The sequence below is a fragment of the Varroa jacobsoni genome, unplaced genomic scaffold, assembly GCF_002532875.2.
Source record: "Varroa jacobsoni isolate VJ856 unplaced genomic scaffold, vjacob_1.0 scaffold_392, whole genome shotgun sequence".
NCBI classification, from domain to species: Eukaryota; Metazoa; Arthropoda; class Arachnida; order Mesostigmata; family Varroidae; genus Varroa; species Varroa jacobsoni.
In genome coordinates this window covers 95,774-114,879 of record NW_019213294.1, presented here as the reverse complement: position 1 = coordinate 114,879, position 19,106 = coordinate 95,774, and the positions used below count along the sequence as shown (strand labels likewise).

At 39.9% G+C, this 19,106-nt stretch overlaps 1 protein-coding gene across 3 annotated transcripts; it reads left to right on the top strand.

Moving 5' to 3' along the window:
* The first annotated feature begins 2,493 nt into the window (after positions 1-2,493).
* Positions 2,494-9,361, top strand: LOC111260032 (GTP-binding nuclear protein Ran, testis-specific isoform). Of its 3 annotated transcripts, none has more exons than XM_022832503.2 (4): positions 2,494-2,563; positions 6,493-6,669; positions 7,072-7,185; positions 9,069-9,361. In XM_022832503.2, exons 1-4 carry the CDS (start codon positions 2,555-2,557, stop codon positions 9,240-9,242), a joined length of 474 nt encoding a protein of 157 aa, XP_022688238.1. In that variant the 5' UTR covers positions 2,494-2,554; the 3' UTR covers positions 9,243-9,361. The 3 variants fall into 3 exon arrangements, with proteins under 3 accessions (XP_022688238.1, XP_022688235.1, XP_022688236.1); XM_022832500.2 differs by lacking the exon at positions 2,494-2,563 and adding an exon at positions 4,059-4,802; XM_022832501.2 differs by lacking the exon at positions 2,494-2,563 and adding an exon at positions 6,125-6,200.
* The last annotated feature ends 9,745 nt before the right edge of the window (positions 9,362-19,106 follow it).

The following is a 19,106-nucleotide window of genomic DNA, read 5'->3' as shown; positions in this document are numbered from 1 at the left end:
ATTTTTAAACCGCGATATCCCCCGCCGCAGTTTCATACCATGGTACTTCCTTAAACACATGTAAAGCGTTAATGTTTTCGTTCATCTTCGACATTAAAGACAATATTCTTACGCGATTCCTTTCTTACACTGAAGAAATCTGTCCGCATACTATCTTACTGTATATTCATGTGAAAATTCCTTAGTGTTTATGGTATTGTTGTTAGACAGGTATCCGATGCCCGTTGTTTTCAAATTTGCCTCTTCTTCACGGAAGCGAGTTAGCTGCAATTATGATTACAGAATTTTCGTAATTATTTCTGTAGTCCACTTCAAAATAACATTGTTCATTTGTGTCACTTTAGTGACACAGAATTTGTGCTGGATCGCATGAAGACCAAATGAAGATTTCGTGTTGTAACAAACGAAGTTCATGGTAAGGAGAGGCTGCTGCGTAGTTGGGTTAATGGGCAATGCTTTGTTTGGTCTGGTCAAGTGGCCCAGATCTGGGAAATTTGAGTACAATGCCTGCCTGCCCTTCGAACGCTGGTTTTGCTGACATACGAAATTTACGAATGCCGAAACGACTATATCGTATACACACCACTAAAATATAGGAATGACAGCGATATCTAGCCCTACTAGAAATCCACGCATCCTATTAGAAAGCTGGAGTTTACAACAATTTGATACACCGTAAAATAAATTCATAGTTTTTTCTGCTAGTAGCAAAAAAGGTATCCTTCATAGTCATTGTAGGAAATAGGATCCCGCCTTGGCAGGATAATTACAGTGAAAACTCGCATTATGACTGGGTGTTTTTTGTCTTACATGCTATACCTGACATACCGCTGGCTGCCAGCACGAAGCGAAATAGTATATGGACGCCCGAATCTAAACCCCAAGCTTTTAACGTATCCCCAAACTTAGTAGGCAAACGTCATCCAGGTTACTACCGCGTGGACGTGCACTATTGCTAGACGAAATGTTTTGTATCAGCAACCGCTCTAGTGCTGTCTTCAGCAGACTGCGTTATCAACGCGTTAGTTTCAAAGTAGAGTGCTTTGACTCGCGATGGAACCTCGATACGAGACCAGGTTGATAAATCAGGCCAGGCCAGATAACAGGCAGGCCGAAAGAAGCCTGTTTTGAATAGACATGGCAATTGTCTTGAGACTTTACTTCGAAAAACTATGCAAATATGGTGATTTAACAGTGCATCAGGCGAACTCCAGTATCGCTATGGTCTAGATTCAATTTCATTTGAACGGAACGTTATGAATGAACTTAAACATGGGCATGACACCTTTCTCGGTGTGATTTTCTTCATTTTTACATTTGTCTTCCTATGCCGAAATTAGCACCCGCTTAGCCTAGTTTTCATGGAAACCATATCTGTGTCTAAACATATGCCGCTTATGTGCAAGCCCTGCCCAAGTAATACAACTTGCGATTGACGGTGCCACCCGCGAAGCGTCCTATTTATGTAGGCATAGTAAACACCTTGTAAACTTTATGGTTGATACTCTGTCATCATTAAAAGATTAGCACAAAAAAATATAGGATACTGTTATTTCATCTGGCAGGCATTAAATCACACTACGGATCCAGAGTTTTCTAGAAGTACCGTCTACCTAAAACTATTCGGTTTCATCGCAATCCACTGGATTAACATCTATTTTTGCTAGATCCTCCAGCTCCCACTCACGATCTAGATGCTCGCAAGGCAAACATTGTTGTTTATGCAAGTAAATGATTCACCATCTATCAAAGAGATACGGATTCCGAACTGCAGGCGGTAAGTACGATTGTACTCTTCTGGCGTTTTCTGACCGTTTAACCTCTTCGATAGGGAAGTCATTATAAGCTCAGCACACGATCGGCTATAGAACAGAATTCATCGTATGCGTGCGTACTTTGGGAGCCCTTCAAACTCTTGTCGTTGCTGTATTTGAAGAAACGTTTCGTCACATAAATAAACAATGGTGCGATCATCTGCGTGCAGTTTTATCGGTGCACGTCAATCTTGATGCATTTCGACAATAGGGCTAGACTAATCTGGACCCGACTATCCAACAGTACGAGCACAAACTAATTCTTAAAATAGCGCTAGAAATAATAAACACGGCGTAACAGCACGAGTTTGTTTATCAAATAATGTACATAGTGATCTATAACCTTTTGAATAACCTAACTTAGTTAGTAAGGTAAACTTTGAACGCTGGTCCAACGCTAAACCAGCCAACGAGCGCAAATGCAATTTCACAACTTCCTGTAAAGTCCTGCAGAGGTACATAAATAGTGTGATTAATTTTTAAGTCATTTTCAATTAATTTACTATTTATTATTACTATTATATTAATTAAATATGATTTGATGTGATCATGAAGATTTTTCAACGGTTTCAAAGTCAATCGCCATTTAGAATGCGAACTTTATGGCGCCCACATAGGCTAGAAATAGTAGAATTTAATAATTTCACTGGATCCTTCATGTGGACGTGCTGTGCTGCCGAGAAACCTGCAAATGCTGTTTTGGCTAAAGGGCCGCACAACAAACAACAAGCTCTTATCGAATGAGTAAGGTAGGCGGCACCTAAACTGGGTCTTTGTATTTGGGATAGTTTTTACGTACGCTGTAAGTGTCATTCTTAGCGATTCTGATTATAGAATATAACCACCATTCATTAGTCTTTGAAAATATTTTTCCTTTAATAACCTCCTAATAGTAGTTATACGCTTGGCGGTTCCAGATTCCGTCGGTCAAATATTCCTAGTACAAAAAATCCCGGCAGAATTAGATCTTACGCATCGGTCCAAAAGTCCAAAAAGATGGAACGACTGAGTACAGTCTAATACCCCAAAAGATGCAAAATGACTAGCTGCTAAAGCTTCTTTAGGCAGCCCAATTAACAGCTAAGATTTTTCGCTTTAGGACAACCGTTAATTTTTGTATCCTGGTGTATTAAAAATATCTTTCTGACCCATTTTGATAAGATTTCGAGCCTTTTACATCTAATGCGGATCTTCCGGTTTACTTCGTGGAATTTTTCCTCATATTTTTCAGCTCGATTTCGAGCAATTCTGTATGGGTCCGGTGCGTAAAAACTGCTCTACTCTTTTCATTTTCGCTCATATTGCGAAAATGACGCACTGCTTTGCACTACGATGGGTTTTTTTGTTTTTTTTTTTCTACAAAACACGGCCATTCGTTTAGTAGCATTCAATGGCGAATGAACGCATGGCCATTACTGAACCTGTTAGAGAGCCCGTTGTAGTTTATCTTGATTTAGGTGCGTATTCTGTGCTACTACCATACTATTAAAATCAAGCCGCATTAGGGACATGTTATCTAAATTCCAACTCGGACCTAGATAGACTTCGTTTCGTGCTGTGAGCCGGCCAGTCGTTCGATGGGATGCTTAGTGGCGATACCGGGCATAGGACTCGAAACAAAGGCGTTGTAAGCCTAGACTCCAACAAAATTTTTGTTGCAAACTATTTGCATATATTATGAATACAGAGGGATAAGTGCAGTCATTAAAAACAGAGGGTGTGTTGGAAAAAATTACCGTTTATCCGGTAACGTTGTAGCTGAATATTTGTGTGTGAAGCAAGTGACGATTGACAACGTAGATTTTTGGACGCTAGGCAGCCGACATTGGATGATGGTAGTTGATGAGTAAATGAGCCAAACTTCGCCATCGAAGTTAGCAAGGTTACCTCCGTACCCAGCTCAATACTCGCGTCTGAGATGAACTCAAGATCGTTCGTGCTACACAAACGATTTAAGCGTTCTGCATATTTATTTTACGGTTATTTCGGATAATTTCTTCACTAATGCCGCGACTATATTATCGCCCTGTCGCTATGTAGCAATGGAAATAACAAGGATACATCACATGCTCATGGCTTTCAAAAAAAATTAAAATATTCCCTGTTTCATGCCGGCAAGGTGTCAAGGTTGTGTCACACGGATCGCCTATTTTTACATTCTTACATACCTAATACAAACATTCCGCTTCGCACGTTCAGTTAGAAAGCACTGTATACGTATAGTTTATCAGCTGCTGTATTGTTTACCGATAATTTTTTCACTATAAATGGCAAAGAACATAGTCCCGTACGTTGGCCTGAAGCCGTCTGTTTCCTTTAGACCTGCCGAAGGAAATAGGTTAGAAACCTATTAAGTGCAAAAATCTAGATGAGCAGCTGAGGCCGAACTTGCTTGCCTTGGCAAAGCCGTATTCCATTTGAAACAATGGACTCCAAATTTCGAATATAGAATTATTCTGCTTCAAACGTAATTGATTTGTTTTGGCCTTTGGACGAAATGGCATTTTCGTTATCTGTATATAGCAGTTTGGAGATTCCCGACCGTCCATCTCCAGCAATCGAGTTTCATGTATTGTGGCCTACCAGCATTCACTACTTCAGGAACATCGTGACTTCTAATGCTGTTAAGGCTAACCTATGGATTTATTTGGCAAGCCAGATTACCGAACAAGCAATGCTTTGATATACTCGGTTTTCTATCGATGCTTCATTCCGAAATAGATAGCTGCCGAGCCGACTTTCGTTAGTAATTTTGACGACTCGATATCGAACGTCAATGCTGCAATGACTCTTTTGAAAAGCTCTGATAGACAGAAAAACGGCACAAGTGCCGATACTCATTTACCGTACCGTGACACGGAAGTCAGTGTTGTCCTATTTGGAGATCAGGCTGTAGGAAAACGCACGTGGCTCGAGACTCTGGCCAAAGCAGCGGTCAGCTCGCAGACCTATTACATCGCTCACGATGTGACTGCGCACGCATTTAAGGTAACTGTTATAAAGTAGTAATTGACATACGGCCAAGGTGTCCAGTTAGAGATGCTACTACCTTCGAGCCTAAACAATCCGCCCATAATTGGGGGCAAAAATTAAAAAAATATTTCTGTAAGCCCAGGGAAACTAAAGCAACTATAGGGTGAAATTAAATCCTCGAACGCATCTATCCTTATGTTTAGCTCATTTTTAAGGATTTTAAATGCTACATAGCCATATAATGGCATAAGGCAAAGGTTGGACACGTTGAACTAGTGGACTTACGATATTTTTCTATTATGTCACTTTGAGCAGGACGGTATTTGTCGTTAGACCTCGCTAGAACAACAATCATCACTCTCTAATTAAACAACTGGAGAGTGACATATTTAACAAGTGATGGTTTCTAGATGTAAATGGAGACTGCTGTCGTATTCTGTCTTTTACAGACAAACTAGCAGACGAATTCGAGAACAGCATAGACGTGTGTGTATATAGCTAGGTGCCCTAAAAAAGAAGAAGGAAACAATTCCTTTAGCTTATACATTACTGACGTTTTATAAATTTGCTTCAGGCGTCGTGCAAGGAAAACGCTGTAATTTGCTCCCATTGACAAAAGTCGCAAACATAATCTCTCCGTAGGGAATTCTACTATCCTCCTTTTTTTATTCCTTCAAGCTTCTAACAGCGCCCTAACTTCTCGAAATTAGTTGTAGGTCGTTACCATCCCGTCTAATGAAAATAGTTACTAGAGATTGCGCTTGGAGCCATTGGGTTTGCCTTGACGCTTCTTGAGTTGAGTCATCTTCAGAAGTCGAGTACATTGTGGAATACCGTGTATTGTTTTGAACTATATCGACTCGAGCAGTTGACACAGACTTCGTTACAATGAGGTTAACTCAGTTCTTTCAATCAGCGTATTTTTCTATATTTCACCGGCTCATGTATTATATCGCCTTCGAATTAAGACCCGAAGGGACTCTGAAACATAGTTCGTCGTGCAAATGTATAGTAGTGATTTCATCAACGGTTCCGGTAGAGAATACGTAAGGCTATGTGTACTGGAATAGTGTCCGTTTCACTGTTCGTTTCATCAGATAGGGAGTTCCCTTGATACGGAATTTTCCTTTTTCTTGTGCCTTCCTTTCGACGGTATTGGCATTACCTGAAAGATGCCTACTAAAGTCTTTTGCTAATCCTATTTCCATCCCGAAATTAAGCAGCGCTTAAAGGCTTCTCAGGTCAAAGCTGACTTCAGGAAAGCTACAAAAAGGACACGATGTTTTGACTTATCCTTTTTGTAAGGTAAGTATTGTCTTATAGCGGTAATACCACAGAGAGAAACTAGTGGCCGATTTGACGGATGGGAACTTGAACTATAAGATGCTTCAACGAATCCATCTCGAAGCGAAGGTGCATTTGCTTTGTTGCTGTGTGCTACTGATCAAACGTGCTTATTGGTTAAACAGCCAACTCTATAGTATGACATTGGCATGAAAGAAACATTTCTTTAGGTAATATTCTTTTTTAGGTAATAAATAAACAAAAATGTATCAATATCGTGTGCCACATAAGAAATGAATATTTCTCATGTGTGAATAGGTAGGTAGATGGAATAGATCTGGGTATCGGAATTTTCATTCAAACAATATGGAATCGAACTATTAATATGTTCGTGCGATACGTGCTTTTCAAATGGCGTTAGATGAAGACGAACAGCCCCATGAGTCGATTTTCTACGTTTCATATCTACGTGAGACCAACGACCCCCGAACGCTCGAATCAGTCTTGGTTAGGGGGCCTTGAACACGGCTACACCGTGAACGCGCAGGGTTTTTTCGTTCTGTTTGATCTATCCAACGTCGAGAGCTTCTGGCACCAGGTATAACCAGGCTCCAGTTAGTAGAAACATTTACGGCAAACGAGCATGCTTTTATGTTTGATGTCTTCGGTTTAACTAACCAGCAATTTTTGTTTTATTATCAGTACCTGCTTTGGCTGATCCATTGCTGATTGGAATTTCGGTGCACTATTATTTGAATAGCAATTCATAAAAAAATAAAAAGGATCATTATTAAAATGTTATAATAAGCTTCAGTTAAAATTCAGAAAAAAAATATTTAGTTAACTTGTGTTCATTGAAGATGAATTTGAACTACAAGATAATATCGTAGCCCGTCCAAAAATAGCGTAATAGCTTTACATGAACTGAGCGTCGTAGTTCAATAAAGCATTGCATATAATGTTTTCGCTTGTGTTTTATTTTATCAATGAACTGATTTAGATTGACTTCTGCAAGAGTTTGCGATTGTACAGAGACATACCTGTGATTACCATCGGAAACGTCACTTGCAAGCACCGAATGGCCTATCTGCCTCCTGAACTCCACTATATTCAGGTCTGTTTGATACATCTCAATCCACTTATCTCACCCACCATTTCTTAAGCTGAATCAATGCTAGACGATTTCGATAGCGTTTAACCAAGTTCCATAATCAATGTCTCATACATATGCCCCGTCGTCATCGAGATAAGTAACTCGTCACATAATCGGAATCGTTTCGCTATCACGTTCACGATTACTGATTTTAACCTAAAATCCTGCTTGTCGATATTCCAGTATCATAGGCTCGAGATACAATTTAAGTCGCTCGGCTGTTTATACCTATGGAGCACCTTACAATTACCAACCGCAGTATAGGCCGTATGTTGATGGTCCTCGGAGCATGTACAAATCGATGTGTTGATGACATTTTTATGCATGTGGAACGTCATGTGCAGTATGATACTGCATGAAATATATACACATGTGTTGCTGACTGTTTACTTGGACATACGGACAAATAGAAAGTAGTAGACTCAAATTCAGTATTGGAGATTGTGTTTGAACAAAGAACGAACAATTCTAAGAAAACCTTTTGCATACCCTATCCGACATCCGATCATGTCGTTCACAAATTCAAGCTAGAACTTAAGCCTACCGTAGACTTATTTTAAGCTTTCCTATTCAATTGTGCGACGGGCTCTGCTAGCACCAGTGATTAACTCGTCGTCGTTATGACAGCCCTTGTAAAACTCGAAACGGAATTTCCAATGTCGCCCCAAGCGAAATAATCCAGAGTTTATAAATCTGGATTATGTAGTGGCCGTATAGGCATATTTGAAAACATGCACCATTTTCCAATGAGCCATATGTGAACTAGCCAGTATCCTGTATTACTGGAAAATGTATGGTTTTCCTTCAGACGTTTTACCTACCAATTGTAAAACGCGCGAATCAACTTTATTCGCCAATGTTTTCGTCTTTCCAGAAAAGTACTATGGCAGAGATGCTTTTTTTTTTCTTCTTCACTGGACGCCACACTCAGACTATAAACACTAGCTGGAAATATGATTTAAATATACAAAAAAATAAAGTGTCACCAACATTAGGCGCATCCTCTGGATCGTGGGGCAGCCATTAGTCGTTTCTATGGCTTAGTTTTGCCCTAATAGTAAACGTTTTTCTTCAAAGAGGTTTCATTGTCCAATCGAGTCGAGTATGTCTGACCGACTTTTGTGATATACGAATGGTGCATCAGCAACATGGCGGCCATACCCGCATGGAGCATGATTACCATTCAAATTTATTTCCTTATACAGAGATGACCAAACATTTACATTCGACAATACAGGAACCCTGCTCTTACTTATCTGAATTGCCGCTTGTTGGCAATACCTCACATTGTTAATGTAAGGTAATGGAGGAAACTTATTGCCCTGTTGATGCTTAAGCCTCGATGGTCCAGCGTGAAGTTTTTGGATAATAGTTAACTTCTGTTCAAATTCTTATCATAAAGTATAGCTGCACCTTTGTCGTCGGATATCGTTGGAACGAGGTCTCATCTAGTAGTAAATATTTTGGATAAACAGCTTCAGCCAAATAACAATTGAACTTAAGCCGACTACTCTATGCGGATGTTAAGTAATTTATTATGTATATGTCCGTATTATGTCTTGCGATACTTTTAGATCAACCATAAGTGAACGAATGATAGTATTTTGGCAAGCAACGGTTTGTCAACAATGACACATACATGCGTCGTTTCATTGCCGCCCAAAAGCATATATAGACGTATAGATTGCATAACGCCAACAAAAAATGTACTAGATTTTAGCAAAAAACGAACATTTTCGAAATAGAAATAACTATGACTTTCGAAGCGTTTCAAGAACGCGAAAGATGAAATTATATTTCAATAGCAGCTATCCGGATCAGTGTCTAAGCGAATATCTCTTCAGGTTAATGTTAGGTCTGAGCATGAAGCCCTGCGACCGCTAACGGAAATGAGGCTACGGCTTGGTCAGATAGGAGATGTCCTTCCGTGCAGTCGAGAATCATTGGCTGCCATGTCTGCAATGAAAGGCGAAAACGACGAGAATGACGAGGATATTCACAAGAAGCAAAGTCCTTAACATCTGGCCGTTTCCTGTATTTGTATTGTGATTGATTTCATGGAAACGTCCCGTGGTGCCAATTTGGTTCGATACCTGCAATAAACGTTGTCTTGTCGTACCTAGTGTTTATGCTGAAAGCTCGTAGTCTTCCATTCACAACGTTGAACGGGTCTAATTCTAACGCGACGCCTGTGCTTCAGTTCTCCCTGTTCTTTAAATAAGAGTAAATCAGCTGAAAGTTAACATTAATGTAAACTTATATTAATAAGTTACTAATAATAATTAGTCATTAATTAATTAAGAACTTAATAATAAGTTGGAAGCATATCGACTTCAAAGACTCATTCGAATGATGAAAGCCATTGAGGCGCACAAAGATTTAATCGGATTAATATAAGTGACGTGTTTCCAACATATACAGGAAGGATGAAGGCACTATGCTTTAAATGGCTCAACGCTCAGTACCGCTTTATATGGTGATGGCCTTAATAATACACTTCGCTACAGAAGATCAAAGTTACTTCGTTAAAGACGTAGTTATTTCTGCATATTAATACGTTTCAAAACTTCATTAACATTCTCCTGAATTAGGATCGAAAGGTCAATTTCAGTTAAATTAATTTTATTGCCCCTTTCGATCACCTCTAGTATTGATACTACCATTAATGGTGATTGTGATTTGTATGATGAAATACCTGACGGCGGTACCGGACCTAAAGGTCGAAAAACTTTCATAGTATTTATGAAGGTTAGACATGCTTGTATTAGGTTATAAATAAAAAAAAAACTAGGTTAAGCGTATAATCAAGTTGAGTTTGTAAGTTTTCTATAGGACATGTTTTCCTTTTAGCTATATTAGTGTATTTTGAAATAAGTGTCTTAAAAACGAAATTTATCCAGAATCCGATTTTTACTGTAACCTATCGACACACTCATCGCGAACGTACCTAAGGTAAAGCTAATTTGGATGATTATATGTACTTCATACATAATGTCTAATAGATTTAAGGAAAGTAACTTTACTTCTGTTCAACGCATATTTTCCAGACACATTTTCGCACGAAAATTATGACACTGATACTTTTATTATTAGAAAATTATGAGCACTGAAAATTTAGGTTTAACAATTACTGCGGGATAATTTGAAAGTGGGCCGACAACAAATAAGACGATGATGTCTGACAGATCCCGAAGCAGTTAAGTTCAATAAGGCAAAAGTGAAGTTGCATTCAGAGCGAGTTATGCTAAATCCCGGTTGGTAGATCTCATAAGTTAAGCATCACTAGATTGTAAAAGACTACGAAGTGGCGGTTTTCAATAAAAAATTTAAATTATTCTGATTTGAAATTATAAATGCAATCATTCATTTACAGATTTATTTCACTCCAGTAACTCAGAATATGATACAAAAAGATAATAGAAAAAACCAACAACACGGAAACGTTTTGTCGAAACTATACGAAGCTTATGGGTTTTCATTATTATAAAATTGATTTATCGAAGTGGTCATCCTTATTAAGAATTATTTTCCTAAAACTTAGGCTTTAGATCGTTTTCAGTTCTTCTCAATGACTTTCCTAACCAATCTGCGGTTTACATGAATGCAAGTTACTTGCATACATACTTCACTGTTATTTTTGCATTTCAGATCGCCTTCAATTACTGCCTTCTAAGCGGTTCACTTTCTCCCCTTAAACATTCGGTAATTACGACGATCGGCCTTATTGTCGGCCTTTCGCTACCCTCACCTGTTGCATAATACCTTAAGTCGAATGTATCGAAATACTTACGCAGCAGATCACACACGTCTGCATATCTTCGCTATGTTCATTACTACTCTGATCTCAGCTGGCATCACATGTTTGGCTTAAGTATCTGGGTAATCTCCTTTTACGACCCATAGCATATTTAGCCTATGAAGTACTTAGAAGCTGGCCGAGTGTCAGCCCGTCTGCTACTACGGTACACAGTACAATCAATTTCCAATAGCCTTTTGGTCCGATTCGTTTGGTGTTGAACGATCTGTCGTTTGTTCTGGCACCTCTATGCCTAGGTACGTGAGGCGCGACCAGTTTACCGATGCTTACCACTACTGGCCATTATCTGCCGCAAGAAAGACGAAGGCCAAACGCTCTTCGCGCCGGTCCGCATGTAATCTTATTATAAGCCACAAAGAGCCCTTTGGCCTCGGTCTGTTTCTCGATAGAAATTTTTATCGGCTGATCAACTTGAAGCGTGGGCGGGATAGATCAGATCAATGTACTAGGAAATATGTGAACGTCTATTTTCCTGTGAAAGTTGCCCAATAACGAAAGACAAACTGACTGGTAAATGATGATTCTGAATGTCTTAGCCTAAACTGTTGTATATCTAAATTCCTATGCGTCATAATGAAACCAGCTAAAGACTGTCCATGCAAAGAACCTCGAGAGCCAAAAAAAAGAGTGGGAAACTTCACGGTTAATTGAGGGATAAACATAAGCGATCCTTCTTCATCATGATCTATTTGAAAAGGTGCGTTTCATAGTCCGATTAATAAGATGATAAGATGGCAATAACGATTATTCCATTTTTTTACGGATCGTCAATTACTATGAGGTCAAACTTGCTTGACGCAGAGATATGGAACTTTTATTATCCAAGAAAAGGTACTCTCAAGGGAAATGATAGTACCTTTGCCACCGAGAAGTGTGTATCAACAAGCAACAAAAAAACCAGTTAGCTAGAGATATTCACGAGAAGTAGTCGCTATGACGAAAAATCTTTTACCCATCCTAATTACGTGACCCTGCTGTTCCAGCCAACGTTACATTCTTGGAAGAAGCGGCAGGTTTCTAGAGCATGCCTCTAACTGCTACCGAACGCTTGCCCCTGAAACCAGCGTATATGTACTTTGTGCCCCTTTTTTTTTGGAAAATGAAAATAAGCATTGTAGTGATGAGGTAACATAATTTCGCGTTTTTGAGATAAATTCCGCCAACGTATGAAGCATCCACATATATAATTAGTACTATATTTATTCTATAAAACGCGCGGTCACCATCGAATGGATTTCGGGCCGACTTAAACGCGCTAAATGTCTGTGAGGGTCGTCGTGGCAAACCGCAATATCTTATAAGCTTCCAATTTAAAAAGATTAGAAATTGAAAAGATGTTGAGTCGTGTTCAAACTCCAATTTCCGAGTCCATATTATTTTTTTAGAACTTAGTAGCAAAGTCTATAGAGATGCATGCACATTAACCTCTATAGGATACGGTTAGGGATATGCCTTCGGACGATTCAGAGTAGTCCGTTGTCCTGCTTCGTTAGTAATTTGGTTTTCGATTGTTGCCACATATGCTCCTCTACCTCATGTTTCTATAATAGGCAAAGAACCATAGGCATTTTTGGGCAAACATGCTCATGATACTTTTCAAGGGATGGTGTATCGTACAAAGATGGAAAGCATCCTGAAAAGAGGAAACAGCTCATGGCTTATTCTCATGGTCCAGTATTATTTAAGCCACTAAATAAAAATATTAGGAACACAAAAAAAATCTATCTACTGCCTATATTTTATTTTGATCAGTCTCGCGTTTGCGTCGACATTTGACAATTGCGCGAAAGCATTTTCCTGCGGGAGCCGCCGCAGCCGAGAAATTACTACTCTATACCATGCTAGCTAGCGATGGACTGGGGAAGATTACACGGGTTTTGTGTAAATATGTTGTCCACACATGGTGGCCAAGGCCACCATTCTCTATTCGTTATGAGCAGGTCGTTGCGACCATTGGGTAGTATGCCCCCAACCGAAAGTTGCCAACCGTGACATCAACAACTCAATGCGATACATACACCAACAAACTGAATTCGTTGACAAGGCATGTGTAAGCATTTATTTTCTGTGAGTTACGGCCAATTGTCATTTCGCTGCTCTTGTTATTATTCAAAAACAGCAATGATAACATGGCCATAGTACAAAATGTGCACCCCGATGGTGTTGAACGCTATCTCAGGCAAGCGTTCAGCGCTGTGAGTAGGGCGCGGCTCAACGGTAAGTACTCGCAACTTATTGAAACGATCGAAGATCACGCATATTGATATGTGTGAAAAGAGCTACAGAAATTCGGGCATGTAAACATGTACTATGATATTTATCAATCTAGATAGGCAAATAAGCGGAATTGCTCTAGAGTCTCGCGTGCACGAACGCGTACGTTTCGAACGGTCGTGATCCACGCTGCCCGATTCGACATCGTATGCCGTGACGTGTGCGGTTAATTGCAGTGGATCAATTGCTATAGGACGCCCAGGCCAGCCCTGTCTGCGACGGCAACGGTAACGCTAAACATCCGCCGTGTAACCTCACACCTCGTTAACGCGCAGCGGCACTGTGGGACTCTCCAAGATATGCTTTGTTCATTCGACCAATACAGGCCCAACTAGAATCACAGTCCGTTCGCTCACATGAGGGTGAAGACGATGCACAGAAATGGTTAGCGGCATTCCGCCGTCCGGCGACATCGCCTTAAACAAACAACAACGGCACCGTTAGTGATGATGGTTATGTTTGATCAACGTGACGACGACCAAAAATGGAATTACAGTCCTCTGGAGATGGCAGTTTCGTTCATGTACATTGTATTTATGCTATACTAAACGCAAATCCACAACCAGATTGAGAAGATGGGACTGGCAAGATAGTCGATAGTGCACGATACTCCTACCACTTAACTATCAAAGAAGGAAAAATACAGTGTCGAGATTATGGCGCTAATAGCAGTGCTTGTATGCAATCGCGAGATGCTTAATCTGATGTCATTTTTCATTTAGTTGTCGTGGCTCCATTAAGGTAGCAGCGCCGACAACGAGAACGTAGGGGAACCGACCGGGCGACCTCATCGTCAGTACGCTATTCCTGATTTATTTTTTAAGTGGCCAACAGTGTTCATAAAACATGAACGAAACTCGGACAAAATCGAAAAATCTCGTCCATTGTAGTAAACAAGCTACGATTGTATAGGTCTGTTTAATCAGTTCCTTTACATCTTTCGCATCTCCGAACGTATCTTTGAGTGTATACTGCGTAACCTTATTCAGTCTAGCTTAGCCTTGTTATCAGCATAAATCCCATTAACACATTTCGTGGCATACGTAGTTTACAAAAACAGCGGGATATATTGTATGAAATACTGAGTTATCTAGCTGTATTGGCTTTACCTATTTAAGTTCATTGGAAAAATTCGCATTTGTCGTGTTATCGTACGTTAACTCTTAATACGCGAGAAATTCTCACAAGATACGAAATGCGTGGAAAATGTTTTTTTTTCTGATACGAAATTTAACTTCCTGATCTCCTTAGATCAATTCAGTGAAGCAAGCTCATCAAACAAGACGATTGACGATACCGCTAGTATCAGTCTTCAACAAATAGTGAGTTCCCTAACTAAAAAGCTCAGAAAAATCCATACGTTAAGCATAGATCCCACATCTTGCAGGAGGAGTTATGCGAATAAAACGCACCTAATGATCATTAATGTTGCTAAAAATAACCCATAATCTCTTATATTGGGGAGTGGGGTGGGGGGGGGGGGGGGTAGGAATCATTGATAATGAATATGTCGAGTTTTATGAATTGATCTGTATTTACGTGACAGCCTGTTTAGGAGTTTATTTAAATACCCTATCAATTTGATTTGGCCCGTTATGTGAACAGACAGAAGATTTTCTACGACAATTTCACGACAGTTTCAACACAGAGGCAACTCAATAAATCACCTTTGATTTAGGCTAGAAACGTATACCGGCCTGATCCACTTCGCTATACTAGATCTATTTTCTCTGCCGTATAGTTTTCAACGGCTATGCGACGCTTGTCGAGCAACAAAAATCGAAAAATCGTCGCGTCTACTTTTTGCTGCTGCTGCTGCTGCGGACGGTTGGTGCCCGTTCGTTATGACGAGATCTACAAGATCGCGATGGATCGCCTGGAAAAAGAATAAGATCTCTCATCAACTAGCTAGCGAGTGTCCCTTGCACTCGGCAAGGAGTGCGTGCCAATGCTGAGTTACTGTTGCCTCCTGAGAAGGAATGGATACCGAAGCAGCAGCTGATGAGAGCCGGCCTTGCCTATGTTTCTCCGTTTAATTGTTAGATCGTCGTCATTGTCACGATGGCTAAACTCTATAAGAATGATGGTATGGCCATTGCGATGGCTGCTTGGTGATACGAACCCGTGATATACGACCGCGATACGCCTCAATGAATGGGATGATTGACCGAGCGTACTACAGTTATGAGCTTAAGCAAAAAGGGTTCGATTTTAGGAAGGACCCCTCAAATTTGTGACCGAATCGTTAATAAATGCAATATCTACATAGAAAAAATAAAATGGCTACCATCGAAGAGTTGCTTTTATATTTATTTTTTATAGAAGAGAACATATTTAATGGAAGTATTTTAGTTGGCAAGATATTCTTCGAATATTTGATAAATCAAAAACGCTTAGTCGTCTCGCGTATGATTTTTGTGGCCTTGCCAAGCTTCCACCCGTTTCGCTGGTTCGTCTAACACTGGAATACGCAGGCAACGTCAAAATTTCAGCTGTGTTTTATAGGCCATGCCCGAAAGATCTGCAAACAATGGTCGAGTAAAACATATTTCCTGAATCTAGCTTGATTCTCAATACATCGCCACCGAATCAGCAAACGAGAGATGACTGGACAGAACGTGAACTCGCACGACGGATTCGTTAACTTAATAACAGTAATTGTGCTTCCATCACGCACGAGTTAGAGCGACATCAGGATCTTATTTAGGGGCATCCAACGAGTTATTACTAGCGTGGAAAACATATGAGATCTGAGCAATGATATATTATTATGCCATTGTCTTAACAGCACTTTTTGCTTAACTCATGCATGATGCCTTAATAACGCCACTCTTATTCGAAATTGAATCCCCATGGGCTCGTAATGCCGCTTTGTAATATCTATTGTATATAGCCCGTCGTTATAAGTAGACACGGATTGATATGGCAGAGAGATAATTAGGTACTAAATAATTACGACTACAGAAAAAATAATTATTGTTTCAGCTCAAGGATACGCCTCTCCATACCTTCAAATTGCGATAACTACTGAATCAAAAATCAGAAAAAAAAGATCTTGATTTTAAAATAATCGTCTTCGATTAAGTAAAAGTAGAATACGATCAATAATATAACTTATATTGCTAATGAATGTAAATTTCTTTAACAACAACTTCCTAGAAGTTCTATTTCCTTCCTAGAAGTTTATAAACTAGCGTCTACCCAATTCGGCAATATTAGGCAAATTCATATAATTTATCTGTATAGAAATACGTCGAATATTACAATGGACACTTAAATCATGATAACAATAAACAGCCGGGACTGCTGCATCATCTATTAGGCCGACTGGATAGAACGGTTTAGGCATCATACGACGATAGTGGTCAAAAATATAAAAACTGAATCCTGATTCCTGTACAATACCTTGTGCAAGGACACAGGATGTTAGGAAAGTATGAACAAACCACTTGAAGAGTAATATTCCTTTTTACAAAATCGTACATGGAATCGACGAGGCGTGTATTGTTGGTGACTCAGATAAACAACTGATAGACAGGTAGACACTAGAAAAAAGTTAGTAACCTTTAAATTAAAAGTCTGTTTATATCACCTAAATATCATCGCCTTTCGGCTCCTCACAAACACACGTTCGTCATGTATTTACCGGGTGAATTCGGTTACCAGGCACGAAACGTAACTTGATTTAAAGAAAATAGATTAGTTTCAAAGAAAGAAATCCACGCGATCCTGTCGCTTGGAAGCGCTTTGTTAACCAATGATATAGAACTCGCTAGGGAGGTTATTCAGCCTAACTAGTCTAAGCAAAAATGAAACTCTCCGAAAACAAAAAAAAAAAAAAGTTTATGGAGTTTCGTTTCATTATTATTCGCTCACTTAGGTAAGAACGCGTGTTCTGAAGTGAAGGAAGGATAGAAATAACCGACGAAATATATCAGCAAACTTCACTGAAACAAGTAAGTTCTGCTAAGATTATAAAAACAAATTGACGTTTTCTTAGAAAAGTCATAAATATTTTTCGTTTAATATTTGATTTGGTATACACGATACGATCTACAAATCTATTAGGAGAGGAACAAAAAATAACGTATCGTATAAAGGTTTATCTGCGACACTGCCGAGCCCTGGGGGCGTGTAGTTTTCTGTAGGTATTGTGTACGTGAAACTCTTTTTTTGCTTAGTGACTGATACACCTGAAAAGTTAGGCATTTTTAGACACTGGACAGCGTTGTAGGCAGTACAGGACTTGATGGATGAACAGATCCGAACTGCTACTCCACGACTGCGCACATCCCCAACAATGTCCATTATGAAAAGCTTCGTATGCATCTAAGTACTATTAATATTACCGCGAGCGCCGATGCTTCGTCCTTACTTATGTAACACTTCTTTATCTAAATAAATCTCTTTATGTAAAATGACTAAAAATATAAGCGCATTTCGGCTACTGTCATGATATCAACAGATCATAAAAGGCTATATTCGGACAGGTTGACGGCCATATATGTCTCTATTTGACTCAGTTGTATCGATATTTAGCGGCGACGCATGTTACGGGGAAGCGTAACATAAACTTAACCAGCTCGGTTTAGTTCTCGACTCATGTTATAGCCTATTATGGCCCGCCTAAAGGCTAAATGACGTTGACTAGACACGCCCAAGTGTATATGTACAAAGCAATGGCGATTGCATGTCCTACTGCTATCACTGAAACATTGACTGCTGTCTCCGTATTCAAAGTTGCCCTTTTAAGCTATGGCTATGATGTAAGTGGACTGGACTAGGACCAAGATAGGACCAAAGGCGAAATTCAATTTAAAGCTGTGGTTTCACTGAGGATGGAATGTGATCTTCTCTGAAATTAAGGCGGTCGACGATAGTCGAGTAGGTGGACGAAACAGAATATGTTCCGTCACCACATACAACTACCACACTACGACCATTGTCCAGGTTAGTTCATCTATAACCGTACGAGGCGGTCGAAAGGTCGGGCATGTCCCCCCGAACCACTATACTTTCGACGCGAAGTGCAGCGAGGAAATTCACTGTCACTACTGAACCAGCAACATTTTAGGCACTTCACGGGACTTCACCCAATCACAAACTGGGACAGCAGATTGAAAAACGAAAGCGAAATATAGTTTCATAGCCCGTAAAGCAACTGCTTAGCTGGCGCATTGTTCATTGTAGGATAGTAGTAGTCGATTGACTACAGTTGTCTGCGCGATGAGTTAACGCTGATACACCACTCAGCATCATGTTTCGTTCAAGCGATAACGTTTGCGTCCGAGCACTTCTTCTTTTCGTCGTATAGAATTGTGCATGACATAGCGCACTGATGACGTCGCACCGGGACACCGAGAATCTTCGCAGACAAAGAGAAGCATCTGGGTTCTGATGGTTTCGACAAGATCCATGACGCTGTCGGTCTATCTTCATTCGAAAAGTAGAAATGGCATTAAGAGTTTGTGCCAAGCGCCACATAATGAGTATATATAGCACTACACCATGCTATTAGGTAAGCACTCCAAACGGCACTAAGTGTAGAATGTCATCGAATTTATGGGATATTATTGAAGACGTGTAGAAAGAAACACAAAAACTTCCGATAGTACATATCCGCAGGTATGAAGATTGCCGTGGCTAGAACGTAGTTTTGCAAACTGGACACCTTTAACTTAATGGGACACCTTCAACATGGGTGTGCGGACTATACCACAAGAGCTATACCATTGTTTTGAGATCTATGCTCGGAGCACTCCACTCGGCCGTCGTGGCCGGTTACGCATTG